Here is a 27,228-nt window from a genome sequence, read left to right as displayed (position 1 = left end):
AAAATATAGAAACGTGTATCGTTTCAAACAATCTTGTCATAAAAGTAATCTTATTTACGATGAAAAAATATACCGCTATCACTGATGTCCTATACTTGAATTATTCGCTGAGATATTCTAAAATAGTTAAAATGTCGATAGCATGGAGAGCCAGACCGACGACACGAAGGTCCAGCGGCCGGCGGCGCGCGCGGCGGCAGGCGCGGCGCGATTGCGCGGCTGGCAGCTGCGAACAGTGGCCGCCGCCGCCATGTCTCCCGCCGCCACGCTGGCGCTGCTCAACTGCCCGCTGCCGACAGCGCTCATGCGTGCCGTTACCGGTAAGTGCGCCCGCTGATTCCATTCGGACCCTTCCTTTCTTTGGGGATATGTGAAATTGGTGATAGTCATAATATAAATAATAATGTTCATATAACGCAACAAAACATTTTTGTTTGCAGAATTCAGTGAAGCTAAATTGGAATCGATAATGGCGCAGAGCGAGTCTCAGGAAGATGTTCACATGATAGATCCGAGTAGCAGTGAAGATAGTCGACTGAAAGGTATTATCATCTAATATATATGAATATACGAACTAAATTTGGTACACTAAAATTTTAATAATTGCAATTTTAAAAACCATTTAAAATATCTAACACTGAGAAACTGACCGAATGGTCATAAGAAGCGCTAAACAAACTTAAACTTTTCAAGATAGACAAATATTGTTTTTATTGTTTTTTTTTTATGAATACTTTATCAAGCCTTATTCAAAGGCGTCTTTGCGATATAAACCATAGCTTTGGAATAATTGTAATAATTACTAAAATTCATTTATACAGATCTGCCGTCGATGCAAAGTATCTGCGAGATGGTAGAGTGGGCGCGGCTGGTGTGTTCGGAACGGCGCGTCAAGGAGTGGCTTGGTGGTGCCGGCTCAGGGTTCTGGCGCCCGCTGCTGAGGCTGCTATGTCATCCGCGATCGTACAATGGGTATGTCATTGATATTAAGCCATATTAATAGATGATATTTGAAAAAATCCAAAGTAACCATTGCTCAAAGTTAATAAATTATTTACGAACAATAATGATTTCTTAAATTGTACAATTTAGTATGATTTGAAAATTATTCTTGTTACATTAAATTATAATTTATGGTGATTCGTATGTTCAATGTATGTTCAAAGTAAAACGATCAAGATGTTTCATTACAATTGGTTAGAGCTTTTAATTGTAAAAAAATACAAACGGCAAATGGAATAAACGGTCTTAAAAGATAGAATAATATACTTGATAAAAATAAAACTAAAAATGTATCCTGATTATCGTTTATTTACATATATTATAGAACTTGGCAAGAGAATGCACAATATGCATTGCTGGAAGAGAACACGATAAGGTTGTTCTCCGAGCTGACGGTGTGTCACACTGCCAATCAAAAGCTGTTCGCTTCTACCCTACACAGTATTCTGGAATCGATGCACTGCACAGGTACGAATAATAACGATAATAGATCGATTACAATGAAATAAAATGTTGATATCATATGTCTTTACAACAAGTTTTAGATAGCCTTATATGATGTTCTGTTAGCCGCCGCATCTAACGCCGCGCCTTTTCGATACCGGCAGGTCCAGAGGGGCTGTCGGGCTTCACGCGCGCCCTGATCCTGCGCCTGGTGCTGTCGGGCGAGCGCGCCACGGTGGCGCTGCGCTGGGCGGGCGGCGCGGGCGCGCCCACACACACGGGCGCGCCCGCGCACCCGGGCGCCGCCGCGCACGCCACGCTGCACCTGCCGCTGCACACCACCGTGCGCGCGCTGCTGCTCGACCACCGCCCGCCCGGTATGCGCATCCATCCCTTATATTTTGCAGCAACTTTGTAACTTAGTATGCTCCGAATTTAATAATCAGTATCGTGATTGATCCCTTACCAAAATGTCTTAATGTTGAATAGTGCCCCTGTTGGAGGAAGTACATCGGCTGGCCAGTAGCGGCTCAAACGCATCGAGCGCGAGTGGTGCTGGGGCAGTGTTACGCAGTGCGTCCGACACGGCCATCCTCACCGTAGCGGAGGCCTGGGAGCTTTCTCTCGCCGCCGCCAGCGCATCCAAAGACAAGCGCGTTAAAGATGTCAAGAACACTACGCTAAAACAACAAAATAACAAAAAAAAGCAGACAAAAGCGAATAATGAGAGCAACCCCGTATCTATCACCGGCGGTCAGTGATTTATTTATTAAGTTACAGCAAATCGAACATGATTTTTTTTATAGTATTTCATAAATATTACTCTAGACTTATCCACACATATTTTTATTTTATTAAATAGTCATACATTCACTTAAATAGTTAATTCACATACATATAAGCTATGTTATAAGAATTAAATAAAAAGGTAGGTTTATTATTTTAGATTTAATGGAGTCAACGGTCCGCGTGCACGTTGATGGGCTGGAAGGCTATATCCCCACGAACACGACACTGGCTCAGCTCACCGCTGCCGTGCCGCACGTCTTCGGGCCACATCTCACGCTCAACTTACACATAGCCAGTAATGGAGGTAAAAGAGTCGATTTAAAAATTATAAACCACCAAAGGCCTGTAAATATAAGTTAAATAATAATAAAAAAGTAATGATGAAGTCACTGGACATTTTGGAAGGTTCTGTATAGTCTACAAGAAATAAAGTATGAAAAGAAAAGCTGGCCCGAGATAAATCGTTACAGTTATAGTTATCGTTATAGTAATTATATCACTATTCGCTCAGATACTTGGACGGGCCCGATGTGGGAGGGCGGCGGCGGCAGCGAGGCGGGCGCGAGCGGCTGCGCGGGCGGCGTGGTGCTGCGCGAGTTCGGCGCGAGCGGCGGGCTGGCGCTGGTGGCGGCGCGCCTGCCGCGCCCGCACGTGGCGCCCGCGCCGCCGCCCGCGCCCGCGCACCACCACGACCTCGACTGGGTCAAGCTGGACGACCCCTACGAGGTTAGCACGACATTAGCTCGTAGTAGACACTACGTCGTGTATGAGACGTAACCTTTATTATTACTTTTCATTTGGATTTTGATCAAACGTCGCTCTTTTTTGCTATGACTTCATATTATAAATTAATAAAAAAAATATATAAGCCCCACGCTTTTAACGTTTTTTATAATTATTGAAGTTCATTCGTTCATTTTAGGAAAATCTTTGGTCGAGGTGCAAATACTCATTAATATTAACAGTTTGGAAAAAAATTCGTCTTGGTTCCGAAGTTTTTGATACTTTGGAAGTAAATTTAATAGATTTGTGTAATGATTGAAATTGTGTTGCATTGTAAATAAATTTAACTCGTTGCTTTATATAATTCCGCAGAACCCGAAGTCCTGGGTCAAATTCAAAGTTAACAGTGTGTAGATTCTCGTGCCTTTAGAATGCACGTGAAGTCGTAGATCCTGTGTCTGAACTCATTCTGGTCATGTCGGATTTATCATTTCATCGAATTATTTGAATCAGATCAGGGAATAGACAGTGCACCTGTGTTTGCGCACACACTTATGCAGTATAACATCTTAGTCTCTTAGCCGAATTTGATTAGGAGGATATCATTATCAAATGTAAGGTTTATTTTGAAATTATTCATCAGGAGATGGTAGAATTGGGTGTGACATCAGCCGGCAACGCTACCACAGGCAACGCTACAGAAGAGAACAGTGGGTGTGCAGGTGTCCCGGCACATGCGCTCGTGGCGCTGGCATTGTTACTGAAGCTGCCCGGGTACGCAGCAGCACTGCTGGACGAAGGCTCCCAGGCGGTGCATCTGTTGAGGCTGCTCCTCGGCGTCGCACACGATGAGGAGGGCCGTAAGTAGAAATACTATTTTCGATTTGTTCCAACTAAATTAAATGTTATTTTATGTATAACCCTAATATAATACGGGGCAATTGCATTGACTGGGTCCCTACACTACCCTGTACACTAGGGTTAGTCTCCGTTTCCAGGAAGTCAGTGTCAATCGATTAGGCCTTTTGCTATCATCACGACTTATATCAGATGCCTCAATAAGAGCAGAAATGTCGATTGTGACAAGAGGCTTGTTGTTTTATTTGTTTATATTAATAAGCTAAATTATATATAATGGGCTAGGTGGCCAGTGATCACCAACACCCATAGACATTGGCATTGTAAGAAATTTTAACCTTATTTACATCGCCAATGCGCCACCAATTAATATAATAATATCCTGGGACATTTTTCACACACGGCCATCTGATCCCAAATTAAGCTTGTACAGAGCTTGTACTGTGGAAACCAGACAACTGATATACTACATATACTACTTTTCTTTTGTAAATAAATACTTATATAGATAAAAACACCCAGACTCAGGACAAACAGACATGTTCATGCACACAAATGTCTGTCCTGGGTGGGAATCGAACCCACAACCTTCGGCGTGAAAGGCAAGTATCTACCAACCACGCCAACCGGCTCGTCAATTACACTTGCTTATTCACTTTTCAAATCGGAACACAACATTACCAAGTCCTGCTGTTTTGCGGTAGAATATCTGATGAATGGGTGGTACCCATCCAGACTAGCTTGCACAAAGCCCTACCACCAGTAATTTTTATTGTGTTAGGTGACTCTCTTACTTAATTATCAGAAATGATTCAATTCATACAAATCAAGCCCAGGAGACGGCGTGAAATTGCGAAGTGAAGTGATTTTATTCTACTCATACTTGTAATTTGAAATGTATCGCTGTAGGCAACATAGTTGTGACCGGCAACAGCAGCGGCAGCGGCGGCAACGGCGCGTCGCTGGGCACGCTGCCGTTCCGCGTGGTGGCGCAGCTGCTGGAGGCGGCGCCGCTGTCGTCGCCGGCGGGCCGCGCGCTGCGCCTGGCGCTGCTGCAGCTGGGCGCCGTGCGCCTCGTGCTGGCCTGCCTCGCCGTCTTCACGCACCACCGCCCCGCCAGCGCACAGGTGCACAACACTACTTTAGGTTCCACGTCACAGTTAGGCTGGACGATGTTTCAGTTGAAAAATGTTGACTACATTTTTCAATTGAAACGCTATTTAGGGAAGGGGACGAAACGGTAGAGATTAATTGTAATTTATTGTGATACAATATTTGTCGTGGAAGCAGAACAGTCAAAACTCAAACGGTTCTGGCGGCAAGGAGGAGAAGTCGCAGCTGTACTGGGCCAAGGGCACCGGCTTCGGTACGGGCTCCACGCAACAGTCGTGGAACGTGGAGCAGGCGCTGGTGCGGCAGCGCATCGAGGAAGAACACGTCACGGTGCTTTTGCAGGTAGCTCATGATGTTTTAATTGAATTGATTAAGACATTGTGCAACGATTTTATTCTTCCTTTTTGCATAATGCGGCAACACCTCTAAATGATTATCAAAAATACTTAAAAAATTAAAGGATTATTGATTAATTGATCATTATTTAAGAATTCATGAGAGTTAGGCGATATCTTTAGCGTTATTATAAGATAATAACGCTAAAGATTAATAAACGAAACAAGTAATAAGGTCTAAGGACCTTAATACTTGTTTCGTCTCATTTCTGTCTCCTTACAGGTACTAGTTTCATACATGAACCCTTGTGAGAAATGGCCCCCCGAAGAGGGTTCCCAAGAGGAGGAGGAACTCGAGGAGAGCGACGAAAGTGAGGCGCATGAACTGCCATCCGAGTTTATCGACATCGTGGCTGCGAGCTCGCTCGTACCAGCTATCTGCTCCTATCTTCGAAACGACTCGGGTAAAGAGCCACACTATAGTATATATACTCAGTTATTGTAAATTAATTAAAAAGTGATTTAATCGGTTTTTTTTAGTAGTTTAGTGTAAGTTTAGTACATTGACTTGATCGTAGTTTTGGACATGTCGCGTCACATCCCGCTGTACGTGTGCGTGCTGCGCGCCGTGCGGGCCCTGCGCGCGCTGCGCTGCCGCCGCCTGGCGCCCGCACTGCGCGCCCTGCCGCGCCTGCTGGCCAGCATGAGCCGCACCACTAACTCCTACGCGACCAAGCTGAGGTGCGCCTGCTGAAATCGCTCTCGGCTTATTCGTTACTATCTATTTCACTATTTTATTAAAATGGAAAAACGATTTTTTTTTTTCAGAATGAGTAAAAAGAATATATTCGGAAAGATGACCTACAGCCAAAGATTTAGCACGTCGAGTAATTCCGAACTATCGGAAGAGGACGAGGGTCTCGCACTACTCATCGCCGATATACAGGTATGCGGAGTTACATATTGGGAGCGCGACTCATCAGTGCTCGTGGGCTCGTGGGAGTGGGCGAGTAACGTGTGGGTGTGTGACAGGCGACGTCGGCGCTGATGTGCCGCGCGGAGGGCGAGGCGGAGAGCCTGGGCGCGCGGCCGCTGCGCGGCGCCACCCGCGAGGCGCGCTACATCGAGCTCATGCGCACCATGCAATTCGGTGAGCTCCGCGACCACCTATACTTTGTACGGCAATTCACTTCTAATCGAGTTGGAAAATATTTACGATTATCAAAAAAAAGCCGTTAAAATTTCCCTTTCGCTAAATCCCCCAATTTTACATTTGGTTATAGTGACTCTCTTCAAACCGGTTGCCGTTTCCCTTAGTAGAATATATTCTTAAATTATATATAATCTTATCGCATCGAATCCCGATCAAAAAATTATGTATCAAGCCTATTAAAAAATATTTCACTCGAATGAAGTATGTTTCGGTCGGTGTGTCGTCGAGTAGTATTGACGATTCCTTGGCTCGGCACAGAGACGTTCGAGATGATGGCGGAGTGCCCCGAGGGCGGGTTCCGGTTCACGGTGCCGTACCACTTCGAGGGCACGGTGCGGGCGGCGGGCGAGCGCGCCCACCCCGCGCGCATGAAGCGCCTGGCGCAGGAGGCCGCCACACTCGCCACCAGCCTGCCGCTCTCCTACTCCTCGTCCGTGTTCGTGCGCACCGACACCGACCGACTCGACGTCATGAAGGTCACTACACCAACTACTAAAGAACTAACTGTACTACCGACTTTGGAATTTACAAGGCCGCTCAACAACCGCTGTTGGTGTTGAGTGTCAACGACTTACTAACAAAAAAAACGTAATTGAGCGCATATCTCACCATTGAACAACTGACGTTAAGTTTATGTATCTATTTGAGGAATATAAGCTAGATGTACTAAGTCCCTACCACCTCGTGCAAATGTGTTTTGAGTGGGTAGATTCCACCAACTCAAAACATATTCGGGCGCCAAGCAGCAGTATTTAGTATTGCTGTGTTCTGGTTTGAAGGGTGAGTGAGCCATTATAACTTCAGGCACAATAACCTTTTAGTTATCAAGGTTGGTGATGCATTGACGATGTAAGGTGTGGTTATATTCTTATAGTGCACATGGTCTATGTGCGGTGGTGACCTTTTACCATTAGATAGCCTATATACCAATCCTACTATCTATTAGAAATTAAAAAAAAAAAACGAATCGTCTTGCAGGTGCTCATCACCGGTCCATCGGACACGCCGTACGCGAACGGCTGTTTCATCCTGGACGTGTACTTCCCAGCGGAGTACCCCGCGGTGCCGATGCTCATCAACCTGGAAACCACGGGCCGGCACTCCGTGCGCTTCAACCCCAACCTGTACAACGACGGCAAGGTGTGCCTCTCCGTACTCAACACGTGGCACGGTCGGCCAGAGGAGAAATGGAATGCGCACACATCTAGCTTCCTGCAGGTATTGTGAACTTAGTTTTCAAGGATATAAATTGATTCCAACCATTATCTTGTAAGGTTTTGTTCAAATAATTATTAAATTTTGTGAATTTTGAATTTATAAACGAGAAGAGGGCCGCAACCGATTTCCGATTGTTTTTGTATACAATATAATTACTTGATAATACATTTCGGAGATTCATGATATTAAGTTTTCTAACCCTTAAAAATTGTTATCTTTGACCTTTAATGGGCTCGAAATAACCTCCTTGACTTTACTATCGTCAACAAACATTATTAATGCCCAGAAACTGAGCTTGAAAATGTTATGTCATACAATATATTTAATTATTGGAAGACTTATAAATGTTTTAAACCCAAGGTACTGGTGTCGATTCAATCCCTGATCCTGGTACCGGAGCCATATTTCAACGAGCCGGGCTACGAGCGCAGTCGCGGCACGCGCGCGGGCAACAGCGCCAGTCTGGAGTACAACTCCAACATCTACCAGGCCTGTGTGCGCTGGGCCATGCTTGACCATCTGCGCTCGCCGGAACCTTGCTTTAAAGAAGTGGGTACAAACGATACCCTATACCAATCGAAGAAAGAAAGATAAAAGAACCTTAGATTAACATATTCCATGCGAAAATTGCTAATAGCTCTGCTGTTATTATACACTATAAAAACTTCTTGATTAATTTACCTTTATTTTTATAATACAACACTTGTCTTGAGACCACTTCAATTTTCGTTCTATAGTTACAATTACAACATCGCGGACATGCAAAGCGCCATATTATTGTCGCCTATCCGTTGTTAATATCATAGATTATTCAAAATCTCGACCAAAATTATCGCGTCGATTCGATGTCAAACGTTTTTATTTGTCTTTACCTTATGTGTGGTTAGAATAGACCTTATTAAATGTTATATATATATATATATTTCGTCAATATTCAAAATTTGTTAATTTATCCTCTTTAAAGGTACGAATACCATAATATATTATGAGAATACTGTCACTATATGAATTTTAGTCCTTATAACTTATATTTATAAATGTATTCTAATGGAACAACAATTTAAATTATTTCATTGCTTATATATAATTTAATGTATAAGTTTCCTTAAAAAAATAAAGTGAAACATTTCTAGGTAATCCAAACGCACTTTTGGATGAAACGAAACGAGATAATGCAGACCGTCGCTAACTGGATTACTGAACTAGAGGGTCAGACTGGTGACGAGCGCACTCAGCGCAGCATACAGCTCAATCTCATGGCACTTAAGGTACCGAGCTGATTGAGTTTATAAAAATATCATTCAATAAAATGTATACATAAAATATATTATAATCAACATGTGTTTGTTCTTTAAAGCGTCACTACATAAAGCTGCAAGAGGAGCTGTCAAGGCTGCCCGTCCCACCCGGTCTCGAGGAACTGGACGAGCCCTTCCAGCTGCCCGCCGCGCCGGCCTCCCCGCCACCAGCGGCCCCCGTGCCCTCTCCCCCCGCTCCTGCGCCCGTCGCACCCGCGCCCCCCTCCCCGCCCGCGCTGCCCTCCTCCGACGAGATAGACCACGACATGGAGAAGATAGTCTCGCAGGTCCTCGACTGAGCTGAAGGAGCGTCTCGGGCCTCTCCGTAGTTCATACGATTACTATGTGTGTAACCATGTACAAATAGCTCTGTGTAGTGTGGCCGTGGACCCGCGCGTGAGGACGCGGGATGCTACGTTGCGTGCGGACGACAACGCATTTAAGCTAGTTTAGACTGTCGGACGTCTCCGGACGTGTTGACTTGTTATTCCGCGCGCTGGACGTGTGTCGCGTCGTTTGATTTGTTTGTAATGGAATTTCAGTTTTCTATAAATATTTTTTTAGATGTATTACATAGAATTTAGTGGGACCTTTGTTTAGTTTAACATATTGTGATACTATAACGGGCTCACGACCCTGTAAGGTATATAAGGTGAATATTTCCGGCCTCGCGGCATTACACGCGCATTGTACAGTGGATGAGGTTGTCTACGGCACGCAGCGTGACGTCTCGCTGGAAGTTTCGAAAGCGAACATAGTTTGGTAGGAAACTTTCCTTGTCACGGGATGATGCTTACTGTGAGTGCACGTATATATATATATTAATATATATATAGTGTCGAGTTAATCGCGCTGCCTGCACACATCTGTGTTACCTCTTAAGTGTAAACCAGCATTGTATTCAGACATTACAACTCTGACCTCACGTCTGGACGTGTGTGGTTTCGCCTAAGTGGCGATGTCTATCTGTATGTATATTAAATTATAATTTGATGTATATAAAAACTTTTATTGCGTTTTAATTTTGTATTTAAGAATATATATACGTATCGCGATATACTCGAACGTGGGCGACGTAGCCTACATAACGATGCGATTGAGCGGAAGTTATTGTACAGGCCTAGCCGAATCGCTTACATCATTTTACTTGATTTTAATTTAGTTAATGAGTTCTGACAATAAAGTTTTATTTTATTGACGTGGTGCTGTGTGCACGCTTGCGACCAGTCAGACAGACGACGGATGAAATTGCGAGGTGTGATTGTATATATGAATCATCAGTTCACGATATTGTCTCACTATTTTCTAATCGTCAGGTAAGTTGAGTAGGAAGTTTACTTGTTATATAATATTTGACTGTGAAATTCGGGATGTAAATAAAAATTTATGTTATTGCAATTTTTTGTTTTCTTTTTTGTTAGTTATTTTTTTAAAGTAATTAAAATAGTAAATGTCTAAACATTAAAGGCTCATTTTAGTCAATAAATAGTATTCGGGTTACGGGTGGTTTCTAAAACACATACCCGCATTATATAAAAAATCCATTCATAAAAGGATTGTCCTGGGTGAGCGACGCGAGCGAGCCGTGCAACATGTTTCCTATTCTGTACTGTAGTCGTCGTGAGTGACGTAACGTCTCTTCGCAGATTAATTAAGGCGACAACGAAAGCCACAAACACGTCGCGTTTCGTTGCTCGCCTGGGACAACTGGTTATTCCAATAGTCTGTAATGATTCGGAGAGTAGAAATTCTCCAATTTGCATTCATATTTTTAGATATGGCGGGTAATATGCCGCTTGCGTATTGTCCTCGCCCACTTTAAATTGAACGGGGTTCCAACCAGCTAATTTCAATAGTGGTTATCCCTCATATCTACGGGGAGTTCCCCCAAAATATATTGGTTGTAGTCTAATAAATATAAGCCATTTTGATTACATAACATAATACTACTTAGGAGTAAGGTTCCAATCATAACCAACGATAAGTTAAGAAGGCTTAGCAAGAAAAATCAAATCACTTGTACACTTTTATTGTAAATATATTTACATTTGTTGATATAAAAATTCACGTACACAAATTATTATGACTCAAATTATACGTAAAAATTACGGTACTATTTAATATTATGTTTATTATTATATTCTGAAATAAATAATTATTTATTTTCCAAACTTGCTGTATCCGATAAATAACACAAAAACAATAATTACGTTATTAACGTTGGTAACGTAAGTTATTACATTTTTTTTTTCGGCAATTTTTTTTTTACTTATATGAAGGAAATAATTGCCGGTGTAAGACAAAAAAGGCATTTTTTATAACAATTACAGTATAAACTATGAGAGAAAACTAAGTAATTACGATGTTAAGCCTCTTAACGACTATGTAATCGTTAATCTTATAATATTTGTATTTCCATCACAGATGGAGTTAACTAATTGTGACATTACAATATTTATTTACACAGATATCATTCTATCTACAAACTATAGTACTTATTTAATCTATTGGTATTTTTTTTATTGATGTGCAAAAAATAAAGTTTTATTTAAAAACCTATGTTTGAAATTTCGATTTTTTTTAAATATGGCACCACCGTTTTTTTTTGTATCCCAACGATAAAATATTATTTTCGGTATAATTGAACAGGCAATATTATAAACTGAAACAAATTCATAAAAATAAATTTAAAAAAAGCAAGCATAAAGAGATTTTTACTTTGAAACTCAGATAAATTGTTCTCAGCTATATAATTTTACATGTTGTTCTATGTAGTAGAATGATTATTTCGACTATCTGTTCCTTTACGCTAAAGTAATCGTTCTAACGAGGCGAGTGGGTAACTACTTCTTCCAAGCCCAGGAGTCTGCTTGCATTATGAGTTCGCTCGGATCGAGTTGACCTGCCTCCACACACGACTTGCAGCAGAAACTACGCAGGAAAAAATATATTACAAAAATATACATATATTTAAAGTAGTACAACAATACCAGTAGTAGTAGCATTTAAATGGTAGATATTAAGTCTCGTTTTAGTGGCTAGCTGATAAGGCGGTAGGTCCTGAGGTCTTGGGTTCAAGCCCTTGGACCAAAAAAAAGTTATTTGGTTTTAACTTCTAGAAAAGGTAGAGGTGAGGAGGACTATATGTGCATGAAAAAGTCTGCCGAAATACGTTATATTAGGGTGGAGCTACAACAGAATCATGGTAAATTAAAAAAAAAAAAACATTTCTAAGATTATTAGAATAGGATACATAAATAAACATAGATAAATATAGACTTTCGCTCCTGTTTAATTTGATATTAATATATACATTATGTATCAGGCTTGTACATGTTCTATACATATAATGTCGATATCATGTTACAAGCATGGCTCGAAAAAAACTGGCTAAAGAAGTCAGAACGTTTTAGGACAAAAATAATGTGGACTTTGCTTACCCAGAGTAATATTTGTGGTGGCAGAAATTGCTCCGGACGATGAGATGGCATGTGGCGAAGTAAGGGTTATCCTTGCAGTTCGGCGGTATGTACAATCCTAGAATTATAAAAAAAACAATAGTTTTTTATATATGAAGACATACAATTTAATTACATTTGAATATTTGTTAATCACAATCTTAAATTTATCAAGAAATTTACATTAAATATATATTATACACATATGTATATAGTATTAAGGTAAGGTTTAATTAATTTGTAAATTATTTCTTATTATTAGTAGTTTTAAATAATATTTCGTATAATGCCATGTTACCAAGAAAAGCTTATCAAAAAGACAAATAATAATACTTAATTACTAGGTAAAAATGTTGCAATTAAACGTGTTATATAAAAGCTGGGTAAGAATACTTATTAAACGTAAATCGACTATTAAATTATAGTTTAAAGACTTGATTGACTCTATGTTATGTATATTGCTCTATTATTAACGATAACGATAAAAATGGAAAATTTACCTTCGACGGTAATAGAGACTGTAGAATAGTGCGAGCTATAATCGTTAGAAGCGTGACAGCCGTATACGCCGCTGTCGTTCGTGTTCGCGTGAAGAACAGTCAGTCGCGCATCTGGAGAATGGGTACATGGTAGGTATTAAACGTAGTTATTACTGTTTACCAGAATAAATCAAATACACATTATATAGCTGTAAATAAACATTTGTATAGATCATTGGAAAAAAATACAAAATATCAACAAAGTATAATTAAAAATAAAATAGTAAAATGTATCTAAATATAAAGCTTTTAGTATGTATACATGGTCAAAAATTATTGTTTAAATTTGGTCTTATGTATATTTGCCTTACCAGTTAGAGTGACGCGTTCGTCAGAGACGATCGTCAAGCCGTCCTTGGTCCAGCGCACGGCTGGCACGGGGTAGCCATCTACGTCACACGGTAGGTTGATCTCCGCACCCGCGGGCACACGTGAGCGCTCCGCAGTCAGTCGAGTGGTCACGGGCACTGTTTTCGTGTATGACAAGATATACAAATGAGTAACACGCCATTTATCCATTGCAAATCCAATCCAAATATTTTAATACCTACTTATTAAAATTTCAGCTATATATTTTATTTCTTTATATATATTTATGTTTGTTTTTGTCAAGAAACGATTTCCCAAATATTGGTCGTTAAACATCAAACAACATTGATAATTCACAATTATAAAAACAATAATCGAGGTTAAATATTTACATTTTTAAATTTACACGCAAAATTATTTTTACGACAATAGTAATTAAGTATTAACGCTATTATACATGTATTTTCAATGTAGATTTCTATATACATTGACAATAAATATATTGGAAATATGTTTAAAGTCATAACACAAATTGAAACACGTTTCTCTGATAAGTCAAAGTTCAAAATCGTTTCCAATCTACGTAAACGCTTAATCTGCTTAAAAGATCATGCAAACAAGCCACATGCGTACCAAACCATGCAATACAAAAATGAAAAAAATAAGTATAGAGGCCATTTGACTCCCTTAAAATAAGGGCCGATCTTACCGGTAAACACGGGTATTTCTATATCAGGTACTGTCGTCGTGGTCGTTGCCAGTTGCGGCTCACGAGGCGTCACCACCACCACGTCATCTTTCCGCGGTACAAAGTACGGATGATCTCCAGAACCTTCGGGCTGGTATGCACGAACCACGAAAGCCCAGTCCGCTGGTTTGCCAATTCCATTGTATGCCTGGCAGACGTACTCTCCGAGAGTCTCGATAGTTAATTTTCGGATTAGGAGCACATATCCTCGGGCCTCGTAGAGCGGACTGCTGTAGGGCACCATGGGACCGTTTCGACCTCGGTACCAATAGATGGCAGGCGCAGGATGTCCATAGGCGAGACAGCGGACGCTCAGCGGTCGGCCGAGCTCGCCCGTGACCGTGGCATCGGGCGTACCCGCTATTGCCGCTGGCCTTTCCACCGGATCTAACCACCCCCTTTGTTAGTAACTACTTCTACTGCGGTTTGTGGATGTTTCGTTTGTTTTAATATAACTTTAGAATATAATGTACGTGTCCTTGGCAATGGCAGTGTCGTTTCGAGTGAACAACTATATAAATAATGGATGTTGGCCGAGATTTTAATAATTTTTTAAATTAAAAATGACAATTTAATTTATTATATTTGCGACTGCCAATGAAATGCACCATAAACATTAGATTATGATAAAAGATTTCATGTAGGCTAGATACCACAAGCTGTCCATCCAAGTGAGTCCAAAGTAACAGCCACACTCAGCGTAATTTCAAGAGCTTTCTATAAAGATGATTCATTTTATCGATAAATAATTTTATAGCTGTATTTTTTATGTGGGTATTTCCTTGTAAGAACTAAGATGAAATCGTATTTGAGTATGATTAAGCAACTTTATTTTACATTGCTGATTCTGTTTCGAAAGACCACCATGAATTGTTGTCATAATGCAATTAGGTAAATTCAGACGAACGGAACAACATAAGCACATCGGTTTTATATTAAATAAAATTTTGTTGTCATTTAATGTCAGTAAAGATGTTACTTACTATAATAATTAAAATTATAAATATTACTAAAGAGATTTAAACTAGCAATTAAATTTGCTGGTGACGTTCGTCACTGCGTGTCGAAAAGATATCAAACTCTATTTTCATACTGTTTATTGAACATGCGGTATATCTAGCCTACGCCAAATATGTGTAGAATATTGTGTAGTTATATGACAAATATGAAATGTACTTTCCACAAACTACACCATTTAATGAATAAAGCCAAAACTAAATTAGATTATAGTAACTAATAATCAAATTATAGATTTCTTAATTAATTATTTTTATTTATTAATATTTTAATGAATCAATAAATATAACAATAAAATTACTTTAATTTCATAGACTAAATTAAGAAATCCATAATTATCAAATGATTAAAACCACTGTTAATAATTTTAAGAAAACCTGTGGTAAATGCGTGCGCGCAAAACACGGCGAAGCCGGCAACCACTGAGAGCTGTGACAGTATCATCTTTCACCGAACGCAAGGACACTTCCACTAACACTGAGCAGTGAAAACAGACCAAACCGACTGTAATTGACTATATAGATAGGGTTGCAAGCTCGGTTTTCTCAAGAATTTTTTTTTTTAATTAAAAAAAAGTATATGTAATAAAAACATTTTTGATAACTCTTCCTATTAATGATGCTTAAGCACTATCATACTTAAAATATTTTAAAAAAATGTAGCATAAATAAAATAAATTAATAATTGTTTACAATTTCTCACTGCCAAGTGGCAGCCCTAACGAGTACGAAGTTATTATACATAACATTTCAAATGTTCGAGGGGCGTTGATACCGATGTTGCTTCGATAAGATAAAAGACTGTTGACTGCGAATACAAGCGTAGGTACTTCCGACACCGCGATGATATAACCAGTACTTAAAAAGGAAATGTATTAACTATTTGGTAATGTCAAACTTATTTATAATTGAGTAGCTATCCGCTAAATATTTGCGTGTAACCTCACCCAATCAAAATCTAACATTTAAGATTCATAGATGAGAGAGATTAAAACAAATGCTGAGGTGTCTTTGATGGGAAATCCTATTGAGTATAAGGCTGAATAGATTTTTATATTTCATTTCAAAATGTTAAGCAGAATGTCAAGATTACTGGTTATAAATAATAGGAAACTTAAGTGTCAGAAGAAAGGTTATCATAATATTATTTGCTTATACAAGTGTATAAGAATATTTACTTATTATATAAAATAAATAGACTAATGAGATCATCAAGAAAAATAAGTACGTATGATAAACAGATTTCGTACATCAGCGGCCTCTAAGTGTTCATTAAAATATCAAAGTGTTTTATATTAAAATGCATCCCATGTTCTACTTTACGACATAATCAATTTCTTAACACCAAATGTCCTTATTGGTCCATCATCAAAGCTTGACTAAACAACAAATATCCAACGACATAAACTTTCATCGTTGTAATATTAATAAAATTTACTAATAATTAATAATATTAATAGATTTTTTAATAAGTTTGTTTACTTTGTTTAGCAGGCTTAAAACATTTAGAATCCAATTATAATTATCAAATTAAATTACATTCAGAAAACAAAACATGGAACATTTCCGTCCAATTTTGTTATCTCATATCAAATTGTGCCAGCAAAAGTGATTGGCACGCGCGTAAATGTCGAAATATTCATATGGTTTACAATCGAATAAAGTTATACCTATATCAATTTACATCGATAAACGTGTCATAGCTCTCATACCAGTGCAACAGTTTCGCCGTTGAAAAACCCAATCCAACAATGTTAAATTAAAACTTCGGAAAAAGTTAGACATTAAGAAAAAGAGAGTAAAGCAGTACAAAAAAAGTATCAACAAACCAACTACTTTTAACTACATTTGAAAATAACCCTTAAGCAACGAGAAAACGCTCGTTAGGAGAATAATGTTCGCAAGTTATTAACGTAAAAGTGTAATTGCGAAAAATTTGATATCCATAAGCAGTCGCTACTCACCGGCCACCTCGAGGCGTATTTCTTGCGTAGCACTTCCGATTCCGTTGTCCGCCACGCAAATGTACACGCCCGAGTCGTTGCGATACAACGACACTATCTCCAACGCTCCATCTGACAGTAGCCGGTACCGACCCATGTCACTCTCAATCTAAGATAATCCGTGTTAAATTTAAATTGTGAAGTTTATTTCACACATTTTACGTTGCTATGAATTAATAAATAATAATTTTAAAACCTAGTCAAAGAAACCATATACATTTTTGAAAATAATAAATTAACAGAATCAAAGTGATTATTACGTAAAGTCGTGATCGCCCAGAACACGTCAAACGAATCATACTTGAAGATTGCGGATGCCACTGAGTTTTTATGTGTTTAATGTGTGTATTTAATTTATCTCGTGCTCAGCTGTGAAATTTGCATGTGTCGAAAAAAAACTCGCATGAATAAAGCAGCATGGTGGGATAAGCCAGATATTCTTAAGGAGCTTTAGTCCAACAAAGGGTCATTTATAAGCTGGTACTTTTTGACTTCTATATATCACTATTGACATTGATCGCGTTTTTTTATGCTGATAGGACTTTGTGTGTCTAGGAAGGTACCAGTTATCATTTATACCGATGCCAAACAGCACTTTACTGCGCTTTTTTGTTTGAGACAAACACGGCACAGACAAGTCACGGAACATAATTTTATAATCTAGTTCCCATGGTTGGCATTTAGGTTTATTGAATATTTAAAACTTTTTTTTCATCCTTCCTATAGTTCCAATGTTTATGGTGACCACTTATCGTTATCAGGTAGTCCATTTGTTAGTCAAGCAAGCAATTGGTTTCGTGTAACACTAACCGTGACGGCTCCTCGTCGCCAGGTGATCTTGGGTGGAGGGTTACCGTGGAACACGCAGCGAAGCGTGGCCTTGTCACCCTCGCTTGCTACCAGCTCAGGTTGCGTTTCTTCAACGTTGGCACTAGGTGCCTGTGGTAGTTCTGTCATACAAACAAACATTTCAATTTCGCGAAGTGTTGTGAATATTCAATACACGTAATGAAGATATATATATATATAGACCGTTCTGTCCATTCTCTCATAAAATTAGAGCAATTTTCTAAATTATATCTACCAATGATATTATACATGTAATATGAGGCTTCTTATTTATAATGTTCTACCAGATAGAGGAAATCAACATGAACTAAATTTCTGTCGTGTTAATGCACTAGTTCTTACCGGGAGCACGCGTGGTATAGCGTGGCGCGGGGCTGGTGGCAGAAAGCGGTTCAAGGCACAGCTGGCTGCATCCACTCGAGCAGCACTTGCCTACGCCGAGACAATCCGCATCGTCGTTACATTCACGTCTGCACTGTCCATCCGCCACTGCAGGTATGACACTTTCCGGTGGACAGGATCCAGTTTTATTCGCTGTAAAAACATTAGAAATTTATTTGATAATATGTAAAATATTTGTATATAATTCGAATTATCAATAGACTTACCGATCCTGCAGTCGGCTGAGTAGCGGGCGTCCTGCGTGATTGGATCTCTGTAAGCTGTCGCTACGCAGCGCTCACCGTCAGGGCAGTCCTTGTTTGCACAAGGGTGGTCGATACATTTACATCTGTTGCAAAAATATATTGAGATTTAATTCAAAATTAAACCAAATTATCATATTTTTTTATTTGTATCTTTTTACCGTTATTAATATCATAATACCTCTCGCAACCCTCGGGACCGGTAGTTCGATGTACGCCGTAGGTGCAAAGTAAGCTTTCGCACTCGTGGCGTAATAGCTCGCAGTTAACATCTACAGGTACGCACGCACAACGCTCGCAACCTCCGGCCGTGCGCGTGCGCTGCACGCCGTACTCGCAACGCAGCGTCGAGCATTCCTCGTTAAAGCGGTCGCAATCTGGCAGCACCTCATTGCCACCCACCTCGGTCTCATGAGTGTCGACCTCTGCGGACAAGCCAAATATCAGTCAACTGATTCCTGAATATAAAACAGTAACCGGCGATTGAATAATTTAAAAAAAATCAATCGTTTTTATGTATCCAAGATGGCTTAGACAATAAAAAAAAAGCGACGCACATATATTATACAAAATTGTGCTAACGTACCTTTTGCTTACGATTTGAATAAACACTTTAATTTTATATTTTCTTTATGTTACATTTTATATAAAAAACAGAATGTGCAATTTCGTGATATAGAAGTAATGTAAGCGTGCAAGCAGTGGAAGATAGCAATAGACGAATACGGCGACGACTTCTCACGGCAGCTCACATGCATATTTTTTTGTATATTAAAACAAAGTTGACAACGAACGATATCACATAAAATTGTTTTTACAATAGCGACAAAATACACAATCGATATGAGGCGAGTGCAAAGCGACGATGAGCGAGCACCGTACCGGCGGGCGTCCTCATGCAGAGGAGTGCACACTCCTCGTACGAGAGGAAGTTGTTGTCGTTGCCACCGCAGCTCGCGTACACGAAGGCCAAGCAGTCCCCGCTGGCGGCGCTGTAGTACCAGCGGCGCGAGGACAGGCCGCAGCCCGCCTCGCCCGACGACACCGCCTGCAGGCACGCCGGCTCTGCGCCGCGCCGCGTACGTACAGATGATGTACTCGACTGACCACTACTTAGATATGCGTCGTGGAAGCCGATTCCGGAAGTCAGTTTGTATTGGTGGGGTCGATTCAGAAAGTGTGAAGAAATATAGACGTGAAAGAATCACAGTGGAGTTATGAATTTTTGTACCTGGACCTGTGCCTCCGCAGACTTCTTCGCACTCATCAACGGTCGAGAAGCGATTGGGTCCTCCGAGGCAGCCACCGTATGCATAGTTCAGGCACCGACCCGATACGGAGTTCCAGTAGACTTTGGTGATTGCGGATATACATGGCCCAGGGTCGAGAGGTGAGCCACATACGTCTAAGACAAATTATGTGATGAAATATTAAAAATAAAAATTGGTATAGAATTACTAAATACATATTATAACTATAAATTATTTCATCGAATAAATAGACTTACCGAGGCCTCTGAATGCACCGCACCTTCTTTCACATTCTTCCTCTGTTCGATAACTGTTCGGGTACCGACAAGCACCGAAGTCGCCAGCTAAGCATGCTTGAGTCTTCGTGTCGTAGTAATAAATTGTAATGTTTTCTCCGCAGGCCTCCAATGAGTGGGGAGTTGCGCATTCCAAGTCCGTTGACTACGAGGAAATAATAAATAGCGTTAAGTTTATTATAAAATTAATTTATTAAAAGCATTTTTTAATAAAGAGTAATTTTATCATTAGCGTATTTAAAACACTTAACTAAATGATAATTGTAAATTGTTTTAAGAATAATAGAACTGTTTTCAGAGCATGCTCAGATCTTAATACTGCTAAGATATACCAGGGGAGTGTTGGTAGGAACGACTTCTGGAATCGTCGGAATTGTAGTCTCCCGGACGGAAGCAACTGTCGTTGTTGAACTCTTTTTGCAACGGCCTTCGCATTCTTCTCGAGTTTCGAACCTTTTAGAAAAGAAAAACAATTACTAGTCAATATTATGTTATTACAAATAAATCATAATGTTTTATTTAGTTGTTCTAAGATTCAAAAATTATGATATATTTATGAATTCCAGCAATGTATTTCCAAAGATACAAAAAAGATCCAATTAAAATCCGTACCTGTTGTCGTTTCCGTTGCAGCCGCCATAAATGAACTGTCCACACTCATCGCGCGCTGCATCGTAGTACCACATGTATAGATTCGCCAGACAGTTACCAGGCTCTGGAGTCTGTCTACATGGATCTGTTGAAACACCATTCATAAAAATCGTAAACACAGAAACACTTGTTTTCATTAAGATGAGATAAATCAATACTTTTTTCTTTTCTTCGTGTTATCATATAAGCCGAGATGGCCCAGTGGTAAGAACGCGTGAATCTTAACCGATAATCGTGGGTTCAACCCGGGCAAGCATCACTGAATTTTCATGTGCTTAATTTGTGACTATAATTCATCTCGTGCTTTACGGTGAAGAAATTCGTCGTGAGGAAACCTGCATGTGTCTAATTTCACTGAAATTCTGCACATGTGTATTCCACCAATCCGCACTGACCAGGGTGGTGGAATAAGCTTCAAAACTTTTCCTCAAAAAGGGAGAGGAGGCCTTTAACCCAGCAGTGGGACATTCACAGGCTATTACGGTGTTATCATATAAAATGAGGTATTGAACGAACACGAATCGAATTTCGTATTGCGCTAGTAGACGTTATTCAAATACCTATTCGCTTGCTATAAAAATAAATATAAAAAAGTTACCAGTGTTGGGTCTGCAGATTTGTTCGCATTCTTCTATGGTGGAGAAGCGATTGGGACCACCGTGACAGCCACCGTACGTAAACTCCTCACAGCGACCTGCCGTGTTGTCGTAGTACACCTTGGTGATGGACGCGCGGCATGGTCCAGGGTCCAGTTCGTACCGACATACATCTGACAGACATAAAATTCGCTGTTATTTCAAATATAACATATATGTATATATTCACATGATTCACAGCTAATCGGTAAATAAAAACTATTGATATTATTTATTTGCCCCATTCAATCAAGCTATTGGTTTTATAAGAGTAATATTTTGTTTTTACCCAGAAATAATAATACGATACGTTCGTACGTTTTGTATTTCATAAATGTTGTACATTTTCTGGTTCAAAAATATTTTATAAAAGGTGGTATTGAAATGAATAAATGTCTACAGTAACAGCCTGTTAATGTCCCACTGCTGGGCTAAGGCCTCCTCTCCCTTTTGAGGAGGAGGTTGTGGAGCTTATTCCGGTGAAGGAAAACATCGTGAGGAAACCTGCATGTGTCTAATTTAATTGAAATTCTGCCACATGTGTATTCTACCAACCCGCATTGGAGCAGCGTGGTGGAATAAGCTCCACAACCTTCTCCTCAATAAATGTCTAACGTTATATAAAAGTAGCGATAATATAGTGATATAAAAAATGTAATATTACTTATATATAAAATAAAATATAATATATATAAGATAAGATTATTACATTTTTTTTAAATAAATTAATATCTGATGGTTTCATTTGGTACTATGTATTATGTACGTAGAAAATGTACCCACCGAGATCTCTAAAAGCTCCACAAGAACGTTCGCAGGCCTCCTCTGAACTGAAGACACCGGTGTGTCTGCACCCTGCACCCGAAGCTTGGTTGTCATGTGCCACACAAGCTCGCTGTCGTAGGTCCAGGAACCAAACCATTCCCTCACCTCTGCACTCCTCGAGCGTTGGGGACACTTGGCATTCGGTTGGAATGTACTCCTATAGGAATAATTTATTAATTATAGGTAAGTAACGTAAGACGTGAGTTGATTATTTTGCCGTAATGTTTGAATAACTATTGATAGTATATCGTATAATACCGCGGCTATGGTGGTGGTCGAAGAAGTGGTCGTCGAGAGAGCTTGTGATTTAGGTGCGCCCGATCTGCACCGTCGCTCGCATTCTTCTTGAGTGTTGAATCTATAAGTAACAGTTAATTTAACCAAATTATCTAACAACAGTTTTTATTTTTTTTTATTTTTTTATAGAATAGGAAGGTGGACGAGCATATGGGCAACCTGATGGTTAGTGGTCATTGGCATTCTAAGAAATGTCAACCATCGCTTATAGCCAATGCGCCACCAACCTTGGGAACTAAGATTTTATGTCCTTTGTGCCTGTAATTACACTGGCTCACTCACCCTTCAAACCGGAACACAACAATATCAAGTATTGCTGTTTTGCGGTAGAATATCTGATGAGTGGGTGGTACCTACCCAGACGAGCTTGCACAAAGCCCTACCACCAGTAAAGTTAAGTTTTAAGTTTTATTTAATTGTTTTTTTATTTATATCTTAGAATAAGGATCGTGTCGAGAGAAAGCCTTACCGATTAGCATTGCCTTCACATCCGCCGTAAGTAAACTGGCTACAAGCATCACTAGTCGCATCGTAGAACCATTGCATTAGTGACTGGTCGCACGGACCCGCCAGCATTGGTTGCTGACAGACATCTGGCAGATCAATGTAGTTATTGGTTAAGAAAAATATATTTAATTTAAATCGTGAATACACAACTTGAACATGCAGTGATTTCATTTAATGAAATAGTGATAGAGATCTGAAAGTGTTCTAAAACGTTGAAGAACAAAAGTTGAGCGATAACCCTAAGGTACCCTAAGGTATGATACCAATATAATATTCCAGATTATGTTTACCCCGCATGTTCTCCGGGCCGAAGCGGTTCTCAAGGGCGGATTGGCGCGTGGTGGTGGTGGCGGATGCGGGTGCGGGCGCACAGTAGGAGATGCAGTAGTTCTCGTTGGGGAAGTTGTTGCGGTTGCCTTCGCAGCCTCCGTACTGGAATTGCGTACACGCGCCCGTCGCCGTGTCGAATGCCCAGCGCGTCTGCCATTGCGTGCATGGTCCCGCATCGATCTCCAGGTAACAGAAGTCTATAAAGAAATAGCAAACGTATTTTTATATAATGTATAAATGAACTGTCTTTAGTATTCACTAAAAAAATATTCGACATTATTTTTGACTCATTTCGAGCCTCATTTCGATAACAGTTACAAATAAACACGTTATATAAAAATATCAATAGATATAAATTATCATTGAACTCGACATACATATGTATAAATGTACATAAAGTACGTCAAATTCTATGAAAATCAAACGTGCGACATTTATTACCTACTTAATCGTATGCAGTTATCAAATAGTAAGTTACTATTCAGAAAGAACAAATACGTAAAAGTCGATTTTTCTTTAAACCGGTTAAGTTTGCTTTGTGAAAGTGTTTCATGTTATATTTTGTTGGGAATCAATTCTTATAATAATAATGTCCTCCAGACCGATTTCGGCCACGGCGGCCAATCTCAAGAAATATTAGCCAACTACGCAGAAGATATTACATTGCAAGTGTGTGCGCAAACATAGGTGCACTCTCTATTCCCTTACTCTCATAATCTGATGGGACGGCAATCCGACACGACCGGAAAGAGTTCAGGCGCAGGACCAACGACTTTTACGTGCTTTCTGAGGCACGGGAGTGAACACAACTCCAACGTCCAGACTCCGGGCTGCTACTGAGAATTTTCTGACAGAAAAACCCAATAACTTTTATTGGCCCGACCTGGGAATTAAACCCAGGACCTACCGGTTTGCGGCCCTACATCAAGCCACTAGACCAACGAGACGTCAATTCTTATAATAATACTAAGTCAACTTTACTCAAAGTTCGTAACAATAAGTCACGTCGATCAATTTTAGTTAATCATCTTATTTATTAAATACAAGAATTTAACTAATATAAAATATCTTCATTTATTGATTACATAAATATAATTTAAATAATAATAAAATAATATACCCAAATTAAAACCAGTGGAAAGTTATCATTGTATTTGTTTTCATACCTGGTCTATCGTGTTCATACGGTGAAGGTTGCGATGTTGTTTGCCTAGGCGGAGAAAGGGTTGTAATGACCACTCGCTCCATACAGCTGTCCTCACATTCACGTTCCGAATCGAAGTTGTTTTCGTTACCACCGCATCCACCGTAATAGAACTGACGACATCTAAAATAATTTTGATACAGATGAGATGCCATCAAATGAGTTGTTGAAAACCTATTTACTTGGTGGTAGACCCTTGTGAAATCCCGTCTAGTTAGGTACCACTCGCTCATTATTTATTTTACCACCAAACAGCAATACTTAGTATGGTCGTATTTCGATTTGAAAAAGGAGAGCCAGTAACTACCACAAGGCACAAGGGATATCACATATTAGTTCCCAAGGTTGGCAGCGCATTATAGATGTAAGGAATGGTAAATATTTACAGCGCCAATGTCTATGGGCGATTGTCATCAGATAGTACATTTGCCGTCCGCTACCCTATTTTATAATTGACATCATATACCTTGAGCTAAAAACACACAACAAAAACATTGAAACATTGAAAAATTACTGATTGATTTTAAAACTGAAATATCTATAAAAATTTCGTTTTTGTACAGAAAGTATCTAACCTCTTGTTTTTGGTGTCGTAAAACCATCTCTGTGTGTAGTCGGCACAGTCGCCCGTCAAAGCAGGCAATGTACATATTTCTTTTTCTGTAACATTTGGGATTATTTTATTATGCAATACAATATTTGTCATTAAAAATTCTTGTTAAGCAACAACATGCAAACATAATTTTGTGACTAAATACGTTTGTTAGTGTTAGACAACCATCACCCATTACAAGATTAAGATGTTACTTGGCTACTTACTATTTATTTTAATTTCTAGAAAAAAAACTAGGTTTGAGGTAAATAAATACACACCTTACTGACGGTAGACCAGCAAAACATTTGGTATGATTGATTTATAAACTTACTTATAAATTATGAACTCATTCTAAAGTGACGGTATTTATAGACGATCATAGTTTCTGATGTATACAGTTTAATATAAAAGTTTGAAGTGTATCCGCGGTAATACTTAATTCAATACGACTTATCTTTATACATCATTATAAAATGTGCATTTTATCAAGACAAACTTACCGTAAGCACTTGGACAAGCGTTAGTACAAGTCCGTTCGTCGTTGAAACGATTATTGTTTCCACCACAGCCAGAATAATAGAAGGGCACGCAGCGATTCTCGGTGGCACTAAATGACCAGGCGGGATGCTTCTCAGTGCAGTTGCCTGCCTCTTGTGGTAGCGAACATGCCTCTGTACCGTGCAACCATGTTAGTTTTTTCCTCATTGACATGACAAAAGATCCTTTGTCTCTTTAAAAATGTCCTGAACTTCAGTCGTATTGAAAGTCATATGTAAATGAATATGGATCGTATGTTTGTCACGTTAATGAAGAATTATAATAAAATTGGTCAGTACTAACTACTTTAACTAAATGCAATACAACTATCACCAGATGTTTCTAAATGATTTATGTTTTAAAGTCTAAATGTTAACTAATTTTTAGCACTACAGGATCTGTCACCATTTTTAGTTTCACACTCCATTTGCAAGCAAATAAATGATACCGAATGGTTTTTCAAGCTTTAAAGTGTTTTCTATAAAATATAATTATTCTAAATCATAGCACTTCACTTGGCTTTGATTCAATATTTGGTGTATTTGCAATTATTACAAACACTCCATTCAAACATGGAATGAACCCCCAAAAAATACACCAAAATGTTTGCTTATTTACATTTCCTCGAATCAATTGCCCCAATGCTGCTGAGTGAACCAAAAATCGATGGATTAATGTAAATAAGAAAACACACTTCGCCAAACGCAGTACTACCGTAAATTATGTGCAAAAACTACAAAGCAGAATAAAAAAGTGTGGTTAATATTTTGATGATTTGTGAGAAATCCGCAAAACTAAATTAAAATAAATATTGTTAATAATATTATTAGCTCGTAAATAAGCGGATGTACTCACGCTGTGGCGCGCCGGGTGGATCGCAACGCAACAAGCAGGCGGCCTCGGAACTGAAGCGGTTGTCGTTGCCGCCACAACCACCCCATACGAACTGCTCGCAACGCCGTCGCTCGCTGTTGAAGCCCCAACGTTGGAAGTTGCCGGCACATGGTCCGCGTTCGATTTCAAGATTGCATTGGTCTTTTTGGAAAAAGACATATTCATAAATAGGTATTCATTTAATTTTTTTTTCAATTATTATCATATCTTATATTGTTATAATTTTACAAATCAAATTAATTAACAATTGTATAAGATTTTTCTGTCGCTTTTTTATTTTATCTATGTGTGTTAGCAACCATAGCACGTATATACCATATCAGCACATAGAGTTCTAAGAATTATAGCATTAGCAAGGATGGTGGTCAAAAAGTACCGAATTCTTTTTTTAGTGTCATAAAATACTACCTAGATATCTTTTGAAACAACTAAATATACCTATTATAAATAATAACTACCTGCGCTCCTCTGTGGTTCGCAGCGTTGTTGACAGAGTTCCCTGGAGTCGAAGTTGTTGGCATTGCCGAGGCATCCACCGTAAACAAACTGGGAGCATTGTTCGCGGGCAGAATCATAGTACCAGCGGACGTGGTAACCAGTACATGCACCTTTCACCTTCGGTAGGTTGCAGGTTTCTGTAGGTGGATC

General features: G+C 39.4%; 2 protein-coding genes across 7 annotated transcripts in view; one reads left to right on the top strand and one right to left on the bottom strand.

Moving 5' to 3' along the window:
- Positions 1–10,391, top strand: part of LOC126776082 (baculoviral IAP repeat-containing protein 6) — a 33,653-nt gene extending 23,262 nt beyond the window's left edge. The window contains exons 40-59 of the mRNA XM_050498356.1: positions 142–320; positions 441–542; positions 822–972; positions 1,328–1,470; positions 1,611–1,823; positions 1,936–2,199; positions 2,393–2,539; positions 2,747–2,961; positions 3,602–3,818; positions 4,726–4,943; positions 5,107–5,271; positions 5,548–5,728; positions 5,843–6,005; positions 6,093–6,210; positions 6,297–6,414; positions 6,736–6,953; positions 7,456–7,695; positions 8,056–8,244; positions 8,829–8,963; positions 9,053–10,391. Of these exons, the coding sequence (XP_050354313.1) occupies positions 142–320; positions 441–542; positions 822–972; positions 1,328–1,470; positions 1,611–1,823; positions 1,936–2,199; positions 2,393–2,539; positions 2,747–2,961; positions 3,602–3,818; positions 4,726–4,943; positions 5,107–5,271; positions 5,548–5,728; positions 5,843–6,005; positions 6,093–6,210; positions 6,297–6,414; positions 6,736–6,953; positions 7,456–7,695; positions 8,056–8,244; positions 8,829–8,963; positions 9,053–9,292 (3,616 nt within the window). The 3' untranslated portion in view covers positions 9,293–10,391. The remainder of the gene's footprint in view (positions 1–141; positions 321–440; positions 543–821; positions 973–1,327; positions 1,471–1,610; positions 1,824–1,935; positions 2,200–2,392; positions 2,540–2,746; positions 2,962–3,601; positions 3,819–4,725; positions 4,944–5,106; positions 5,272–5,547; positions 5,729–5,842; positions 6,006–6,092; positions 6,211–6,296; positions 6,415–6,735; positions 6,954–7,455; positions 7,696–8,055; positions 8,245–8,828; positions 8,964–9,052) is intronic.
- A 615-nt stretch (positions 10,392–11,006) lies between these two features.
- LOC126775924 (papilin) overlaps positions 11,007–27,228 on the bottom strand; it is an 85,485-nt gene continuing 69,263 nt past the window's right edge. For 2 of the 6 annotated variants that reach the window (XM_050498096.1, XM_050498097.1), the window contains exons 31-55: positions 27,039–27,215; positions 26,542–26,721; positions 25,650–25,820; positions 25,130–25,214; positions 24,517–24,677; positions 23,311–23,547; positions 22,983–23,106; positions 22,475–22,574; positions 22,175–22,373; positions 21,355–21,525; positions 20,718–20,841; positions 20,438–20,558; positions 20,067–20,250; positions 19,791–19,964; positions 19,442–19,624; positions 18,741–18,984; positions 18,524–18,645; positions 18,258–18,449; positions 17,877–18,016; positions 17,028–17,175; positions 14,009–14,434; positions 13,302–13,457; positions 12,952–13,062; positions 12,434–12,530; positions 11,007–11,924 (exon numbers count right to left, since the gene is read on the bottom strand). In XM_050498096.1, the coding sequence (XP_050354053.1) occupies positions 11,837–11,924; positions 12,434–12,530; positions 12,952–13,062; positions 13,302–13,457; positions 14,009–14,434; positions 17,028–17,175; positions 17,877–18,016; positions 18,258–18,449; positions 18,524–18,645; positions 18,741–18,984; positions 19,442–19,624; positions 19,791–19,964; positions 20,067–20,250; positions 20,438–20,558; positions 20,718–20,841; positions 21,355–21,525; positions 22,175–22,373; positions 22,475–22,574; positions 22,983–23,106; positions 23,311–23,547; positions 24,517–24,677; positions 25,130–25,214; positions 25,650–25,820; positions 26,542–26,721; positions 27,039–27,215 (4,115 nt within the window). In that variant the 3' untranslated portion in view covers positions 11,007–11,836. The remainder of the gene's footprint in view (positions 11,925–12,433; positions 12,531–12,951; positions 13,063–13,301; positions 13,458–14,008; positions 14,435–17,027; positions 17,176–17,876; positions 18,017–18,257; positions 18,450–18,523; positions 18,646–18,740; positions 18,985–19,441; positions 19,625–19,790; positions 19,965–20,066; positions 20,251–20,437; positions 20,559–20,717; positions 20,842–21,354; positions 21,526–22,174; positions 22,374–22,474; positions 22,575–22,982; positions 23,107–23,310; positions 23,548–24,516; positions 24,678–25,129; positions 25,215–25,649; positions 25,821–26,541; positions 26,722–27,038; positions 27,216–27,228) is intronic. The other 4 variants (XM_050498100.1, XM_050498099.1, XM_050498098.1 and 1 more) reach the window with 4 other exon arrangements.

This window comes from Nymphalis io, chromosome 19 (genome assembly GCF_905147045.1).
Source record: "Nymphalis io chromosome 19, ilAglIoxx1.1, whole genome shotgun sequence".
Taxonomy (NCBI): domain Eukaryota; kingdom Metazoa; phylum Arthropoda; class Insecta; order Lepidoptera; family Nymphalidae; genus Nymphalis; species Nymphalis io.
Note: the sequence above shows the minus strand (reverse complement) of the source record. Positions and strands in the feature narration are given on the sequence as shown.